At 30.9% G+C, this 8,682-nt stretch overlaps 1 protein-coding gene across 1 annotated transcript; it reads right to left on the bottom strand.

Annotated features, from left to right (window-relative positions):
• Positions 1-3,448: 3,448 nt before the first annotated feature.
• LOC124918847 (probable LRR receptor-like serine/threonine-protein kinase At4g36180) lies at positions 3,449-6,989 on the bottom strand. Its single transcript, XM_047458909.1, has one exon. It carries the CDS (start codon positions 6,884-6,886, stop codon positions 3,512-3,514), a length of 3,375 nt encoding a protein of 1,124 aa, XP_047314865.1. The 5' UTR covers positions 6,887-6,989; the 3' UTR covers positions 3,449-3,511.
• Between the last annotated feature and the right edge of the window lie 1,693 nt (positions 6,990-8,682).

Here is an 8,682-nt window from a genome sequence, read left to right as displayed (position 1 = left end):
TTACCAAAAATAATCATTACCTCCTCAAAATCATCACTCATCATTCAATTTTTTTCTCTCTTGATTTTTTAAAAAAACTTATAACCGAACAAGGCCTAAGAGCATATGCAGCGTATGACCTGTGTCTGCATCGAACAGCGTGTAAAAGGGTCGGTCATTGCTTTTGTTAATTTTTTTCATAATTTTCACATTCACATCTTTTAGCAGGAAATAAAAGGTCTTCTTGCATCTTTTCAAGGCCACTTAATTAATTAACTTCATCTAGTTAGTTCATTTCAAGTCATCTCGTGGTTGATTGAGAGTACATAAATGCTTTTTTTTGGTGACCTCAATCCTAAATAATAGTATAAATTCATTATAACATTTTGAAAATGATTTTATTGAATTTTTTTACTAATTTTAAAAAAATAGTATAATCACAACCAATTGATTAATCGAATATTTAACTAGTTAACCTTTGGATATAAATTCGATTATAATTATTAATTTTTGTATAACCCAATTATTTATGAATTGCTCTAAAGATCGGATCGAAAGTTATGAATCTTGTTGTGAATATAAATGAGTATGGGTCGAGGATATGGATATTTATATATTTAAATACAAAAGGTAATATTAATATATATATTTCTCTCTTTATATATTAACTCATATATTTTTATTTAATATTTTTTATTTTTATTTTTTTATATTAATAAGATTTTTATTATTATTATTTATTTTATTTTATATTTTATCATATATATATATATAATTATATATGGAACGAATAACTTCATCTTCTTTTACATTAATTAATTAATTAATTAATATATATATATATATATATATATATTAATTTCTATATTTTTATTTTTATTATTATTTTTTTTATATTAATTCGATTTATTATTATTATTTATTTTATTTTATATTTTATTAATTATTTTATCATATATATAATTATATATTAATAAATAATTATATATATTAATTATTTTATAATCTATATTTATATAAATAAATAATTATATATATACATAATAATTATATTTATATTAATTATTTTATAATTTATGTAATTATATTATATATAACAACATATTTACAATAAATGTTTTATTATTTACATATTAAATTTGAAAAAAAAATCCAATTGAAGAAAATTTTAAATTAATGAGCAAGAAAATCTACTTGAAAGCCCAAACTTAAATGCATTTTGGTAATGCAGGATAAGCCTGTAAAGGTAGGGCACACAATTTCTTCAAATCCCAAGAGCCCACTAACTTTACAAAATAGTGAAAATACACACACACACACACAAATCTGAAGAAAAATTTAACTTCTCCTTTTTCCTTAGATTATTTTCTCCGAACCCATCAAACTAACAAAAAAAAAAAAAAAAACTTAAATTAAATTTATTTAACATAAATTAATTTTTGTAATAAAAAGTTGCTTATAAAAAATTATTTGAGTAATTCAGAAAAAAAAACTTGAATCCAAACACACATAATATAATTGTAGCTTCACCAAAATTAAAATCAAGAGTTTACGTAAAATTATTAAGTTTACGTAAAATCGTTGAGTTTACGTAAAATCGTTAATCGATTCTAAACTTATAAAATTTAGATTTTACTAGAAATTGTAAAAGTTTAATATGAAAAAAAAACAATAGTTATATATTATTATTATTATTATTATATATATATATTTATAATTAAGTATTTAATACTTAGTCAATTTAAAAAAATTATATATTAAATTAAAAAATATTAATAAGTAAATAATACAATAAAAAAATATACCTATAAAATTAATTATATTAATTTATTTAATTAAATAATACTTTTATTTTTTAATTCTAAATATAAAATTATTTTTAAAACATAAAATCGTTATAAAATTAAAATTATTTATAAACTCTTTAAATTGTAAATTTAAAATCGTAAAAGTTAAATATTTAAGAGTTACTTAAAATCAGACTCATTAACCTAATGTTAAATCAACTCGAGAATTTAACCCGTTTATGTTTAATATCTCAAATAACCCAATTTAAGAAAATAATTTTAAGAGTATATATAACATTAACACTTTACAATAATTAAAATTAGTATTTTCCATTAACCTAAACAATAAATAGTTCATATTTAAATTAAATCCAGTCAATAGAATTCTGTCTTAAAGAACGATAAATCTTATCAACAATAATTTAATGGGTCATCAATACAGTTTGCTAAGATAAAATAAATAATTTTAGAACATGCTTGGTACGTAATTTTTTTACACAGGAATACGAATGCGAATGCGAATGCGAATGCGAATGCGAATGCGAATGCGAATGCGAATGCGAATGAGAATAAGAATGAGAATGAGAATGAGAATGAGAATGAGAATGAGAATGAGAATGAGAATGAGAATGAGAATGAGAATGAAAATAGAGATGGGAATGAAAATGAGAATAAAAATGAAAATGAGAATGAAAATTAGAATAAAAATGAAAATGAAAAGTAAAAAATCAATAATTTTAAATCTATAAGTTAAGTTTTGATGAGAAGTAAAAAGATCAATAATTTATGATTATATAAAACTAGCAGTGCATGCTTAAAAGATAAACAACTACCAAGCTTTGTTAACATTAATGAGACTTTTTTATTTCCATTATTCTAATTCACCTTAAAGCCTATTATCCATGAACTAAATTGTTCTTGTTTTTTCCTCTTATCCTATTTAGACTTCACCTCTTTCTATATTGATATTCGGTATTACATCGTTGAATGGAATTATTTTATGAGATTCTTGGAAATGATGGGTCTAGAAATAATCAGATTTAGAACTAAATCTGAATTTAAACAAAGAAATATGTATAAGTTTATTGAAAATTTTATTTGTTAATTATTTCGTTCAAATATTAATTTAGAAAAGATAAGGTTGGTGTAAGACATAACTTTAATAATATTTTTTGGATCAAATTCAATTTTAACTCTATAAATTGGTTTCGATTTAATTTATTTAAATAGCATAAACTAATCAAACTTAATTTTATTATCTTTTTATTCTTTCTATCATCAAATTATTAATTAAAATTCAAAAATATTATTTATATTAAATTATTAATTTATATTATTATATATTAATACCTTCAATTTTTTTTATAATCATATTTCTCAAAATCATCCACAATAATTAATTTAATACTATCCCATTTAAGTACAATTTGAATAAAAAATATGTCCACCAAAAAAGAATAAAAACAAATGAAAAAAGTGTTTTGATGAGATGACAAAAAATAATAGCATTTCCCAATTTCCTTTACTATTTCTATGTGGTCTATTCCAAGAAAGCAAATCCCCCAATTATGCTCTAATTTGATTAAAAAAATTATAATTTCTTCCATAAATCAATGAGAATGAATGATCAAATAACTAATAGTTAAGTATTATAATAAGTAATAAACTCTGAATTGAATAGAAGCAACAAAATTCTGTCAATTCAACCATAGTTAAAAATGGATATAGCCTAACAAAACACAAAATTACCCATCACAAACTGGTGATGGTTGAGAAGTTGGATCAGCAGACGAGGACCCGACCCGACACCCTTCTAGCATGAAAACAATATCGGACATAATGGGTCGGTCCATGGGATCTCGGGCGGTACAAAGCAATCCCACCTTAACTCCAAGCAAAAACTCCTCCCATTCCGAAGATTCCGGATCAAGTTCAATCAAACCCGGTTCTAGAAGCTCCGAAATTTGCCCTTTTTGCAATTGACCCTTAACCCACTTCACAATATCCTCGTTTTCACCAAACATAGCGGGTCTTTTACCCGTAAGCAACTCTAACAACACAATCCCGTAGCTATAGACATCTGATTCCTTTGTCATTGTAGCCTCGGGCGACATGTATCCAATGGTCCCCAAAGTAGTCTTTGATGTAGATGGTTCGGTTGAAGTTCGATGAACAACGAGCTTATCGAGACCAAAGTCCGATAAATGAGCTTCGAAATCAGCATCAAACAACACGTTTTGTGGTTTAAGGTCCCCATGAAGGGTCCCAGAGGAATGGAGGAACGCCAATCCTTTGGCGATCCCCAGTGCGATCAAATGTCGCATTGGCCAATTCAACACATGCCCGTCTTGATGGGAAGCTTCTCGGAGGAGTGTATCTAGGTTTCCGTTTGGCATGTAGTCGTAGACGAGTAAACGAACATCGGGCGGTCCAACGTAATAACCTCGGAGAACGGTTAAGTTTCGATGTTTCACGTTCCCTAGAGACTCAGCTTCTTTCCTAAACATATTCTCGTCGAATAATCCTTCGGGTAAACGTCGGATCGCTAGAACCATTCCATCGTTGTAAATTGCTTTGAAAACCAAACCGTATATTGATCGGTTTAGAACATTCTCTTCGTCGAATTGTCTCGTGGCTTCGATGGTCTCGGCTAAGGTTATCTTGTTGTTGAACATAATCAATTTCGGTACCCCACTTTCGCTACTAGCCCGACTTCCACTTGTTCGACCCGGGCTAGGTTTCTTTTCATCTGACCCGTTTTGCCTCTTTCTCCATTTTAGGAAGCTAAAAATGTAAAAACAACAACAAGACATAAACAAACAACCCCCGGTGGCAATCACTACAATCAACAGAATAAGCCTCTTTCTACGGCCGCCGGAAGTTCTCCCCTTGCAATTCACAGTCAATGGCCGGCCGCAGAGATTTCTGTTACCGGAAAATTCTGTCGGGTTATTGAATCTTGAACCAAGTTTCAATGGGATCTCGCCTTCAAGGTTGTTATTTGAGACATTAAAGTAGGCCAGACTGGGAATCAATGTGAGGTTCGCCGGAATTACTCCGGTCAGGTTGTTTCCTGAGAGATTTAAAGTGGTGAGGTTTGACAAGCTAGACAGAGGATATGGGATATTGCCGGAAAGAAGATTGGAGTCTAGAAACAGAGAAGATAAAGATGATGATTTGGAGATGTCTTGAGGTATTTCACCGGTCAAGTTATTTTGACCTAAATCAAGCTCTGTCAATTGAGAAAGACGAGAGAGATCAGATGGGATTTGGCCGGTTAGAGAGTTTGACCGGAGATTCAAGATTTGTAGAGAAGAACAGTTCCCAAGCTCCGGCGGAATTGAGTTTGAGATATGGTTGTTTGATAAGGAAAGATATATTAATGATTTAAGAAAACCGAAGTTTGAAGGAATATCACCGGAAAAAGAATTTGATGAGAGGTTTAAATATCGGAGACCCATCAAGCTACTGAAACCTTCCGGAACATCGCCGGAGAAATTATTCTCCTGTAAGGAGATCACTTGGAGATTGGGTAATCCGGCGAGATCAAATGGCAGCTCGCCGGAGAGATTCTGTTTGCTCATGTCGAGCGTCGTTAGCTTGTAGAGCTGTCCAACAGTCACCGGAACTTTATCGGAGAAGGCGTTGGAACTGATATTCAGAGTCGCTAACTGTCTCAAGTTCCCGATATTCGTCGGAATCTTGCCGGTGAAACTGTTCCCGCCGATATTCAACACAGTTAAATTTATCAAGCTTGTGAATTCCTCCGGGAACGATCCGGTCAGGCTATTGTCTCTTAAATTCAAGGTTTCGAGCTGAGTGAGATTGATGAAACTAGATGGAATCGATCCAGAAAACTGATTTCCACCTAAAGAGAGAAACTTTAAACCCTTAAGCTGACTTAGGAATTCGGGTATCTCACCGGAAAATCGATTTGCTTCAAGATCAAGAACATGAAGAGAACGACATTGCGTAATCTCAACTGGAATAATCCCATTAAGTAAATTATTCGCCATCTTTAACTCTTGCAATTTCAGCAAATTCCCAATTCCTCCCGGAATCGAACCGGGGAGATTATTACCCGACAAATCCAAACTTGTTAAAGTCGAAACATTTATAAACAACCAATCAGGAAAAGCGCCATGAATCTGATTCTGCTGAAGATCTAACACTTGAAGAACACTAAAACAAGAGGTTGTTTCAGGTGGGTTAATCTCCGTCAATGCATTAAATCCCAGACGCACGATCCGCAACGAAGGAGATGAAGGCGCATTACAAAACATCGACGACGGGACAGAGCCGGAAAGATTATTGTGAGAGAGTGAAACAACTTGTAAGTATGGAAGGACTCCAATCGCCGCCGGAATCACGCCGCCGATCTGGTTTCCGTCCGCGCTCAAGTGTATAAGCGAAGAACAATTAGCGAGTGCAGACGGAAGTGTTCCTACGAGAAGATTGTTATCAAGATAAATATATTGAAGCTGTTGGAGAAGACCAAAACTCGCCGGTATCTCGCCGGAAAACTTGTTGCTCGAGAAATTAATAATCTGAAGCTGAGATAATCCGGAAATATTCCTGGGTATTTCTCCGGAGAAGTAATTTGACGATATGTCAATGTAACGGAGACTTCGAGGGAGATCGGCCGGTACTTGGCCGGAAAGATGGTTTCCAGTGAGATTAAGCATCTGAAGACTGGTGAGATTGGAGATTTCCGGCGGGATGGCGCCGGAAAAAGAGTTGTCTTGCATCAAAACAGAGTATAATAGATTGCACTGAAATAGAAAACGAGGGATGGTACCATTGAAAGAATTGGAACGAATACTAAACTTGCGCAGCATAGGCAAATAACCAATTTGATCGGTAAGGGGTCCGGAAAGCTGGAGGCGAGGTAGCCGGAGCTCGATGACACGACCGTTAGAGGAGCAACCGACGCCACGCCAGTCGCAGGGAGCCGCTGGCGTCGACGAATCCCAACCGTCGAGGGCTCCAAGTGGATCATGGAGATTTAGCTTGAAGGCCTTCAATACTTCGAACTCTGGCAATGTAATGCCGGCAGAGCATTTTAGCAAAGAATCTGTTAAGACAAGAAGTAGAGAGAGAAGAGTAATGCCGGCCGCCATGGAAGGGGATTACAGTAGTGAGATTTTCAAATTTGGGTAGTTTGTTTTTATTATTGGGTTGCGAAAAGGACCGGCGACATGAGGGCTCCTCTCGTATGTTTCTTCTCTGTAGTGCGCATGCTTTCTCTTTCAATATGAGAGAGAGAGAGAGTGAGCTCTTTCCCCAAAAACCTCAAGCGGCATTTTTTGGTTTTTGTGTTTTCAAAAGATTGGATAAGTTTAGGACCCAGTGTTATTAAGTTTGTTTGGTTTTAGTTTTACTTAAATAAACGGGTTTCAAAAAATTGAATAGATGTTCCGAATTATGATTAGTTTTATTATAATTAAGAGGAATGATAGAGAGCGCGACTCTGAGACAGCGACTGGCAGCGCGATGCCTACGTGTTGTGCTACGTGGGTTGACAGGTAGAATATTCTCTTTTTATTAATTATTTTATCTCTCTTCTTATTAATTAATTTCTCTCTCCTTTTATTAAATAATTTTTCTCTCTATCTCTACAAATTAATTTATCTCATTTATCCATATTCTCACGATTATTATTTTACTCATTTATTTGATATTTACTATCTCTCGTTTAACGATTAAAATAAATCAATAATTTACAACAAATTCTCACATTAAATATTTTAATAATATTTAAAATAAATCAATAATTTACAACAAATTCTCGCATTAAATATTTTAATAATATGTTTAAATAAATTCTAAACCTAAACCTTAAACCCTAAACTCCAAATCCTAAACTCTAAAACCTAAATACTAAATTCTAAACCCTAAACCCTAAACCCTAATTAATATCAATGATTAGTTGAATTATGAATTTATCTCTTTTATTTTTATTTTATTTTTATGATTTTTCAATTCCTTTATTTATCAAATATTTTTTATGGCCTCTTTTTTCTTTTTTTTATTATTTTTTTTATATTGACTTATTAATATTTTTTAGTTTTATTACTTATAAATAAATGTTTATCTAATATTTTTATTTTCACGATTAATTATTTTCTCTCCCGTAACTAATTATTAATAATAAGAGAGAGAAAATAATTAATAAAAAGAGAGAATATTCTACCTGTCAACCCACGTAGGCACACCACGTAGGCATCGCGCTCCCAGTCGCTGTCTCAAGTCGCGATCTCTATCATTTTTCTATAATTAATTACTTCTTTCCCACTAGTTTAATTTAAAATTATTTTATTATTTTTTTTAAATCTACCCAAAATTATATAAATTAAAAATACTTTTTATATGAAAATAAAAATAATTTCGATAAAATAAATTATTAAACAATGAATTTTGGATCAAATTACATATAAATACAAAGTTTTAATTGGTCTAATATTACTTATTATTATATATTTATTTTAAAAAATAAAAATATTAAAAAAAAGTTATATAACCAATTCATTTAAGTTTTCATATTTTTTATATTTATAATCATTTTGATTATTTAATAACCAAATTCGAGAGTGCATTATTAAACATTCGATTGCACTTTTAGGCATAAATCCTTAGTTTTTTTTATTACCAATGTTTTTGTTACTCAACCGACATTCTCTCTATGAACGAACCCTTAAATTTCTTACTAATGTTTGCGTTTCACTTCCGCTTTATTTACCAATGTCCGCACACTCACATATAATAATTACTTCTTTTAGAGGGTTTGAATTCTGGTCTTTAGTATGAAATGTTAACACTTTAACTGGTAGACTATTTATGATTGTTGAAATAATTTTATAATTGTGTATGTATATATATATTTTGTAAGTTAGATTTTGAATAATTATATAAATTA

Source organism: Impatiens glandulifera, chromosome 1 (assembly GCF_907164915.1).
Source record: "Impatiens glandulifera chromosome 1, dImpGla2.1, whole genome shotgun sequence".
Classification (NCBI taxonomy): Eukaryota; Viridiplantae; Streptophyta; class Magnoliopsida; order Ericales; family Balsaminaceae; genus Impatiens; species Impatiens glandulifera.
This window is presented reverse-complemented; position numbering and strand designations above follow the sequence as displayed.

Coding starts and splice junctions, on each gene's coding strand:
- LOC124918847 (XM_047458909.1), bottom strand. CDS start 6,886: ATGGCGGCCGGCATTACTCTTCTCTCTCTACTTCTTGTCTTAACAGAT.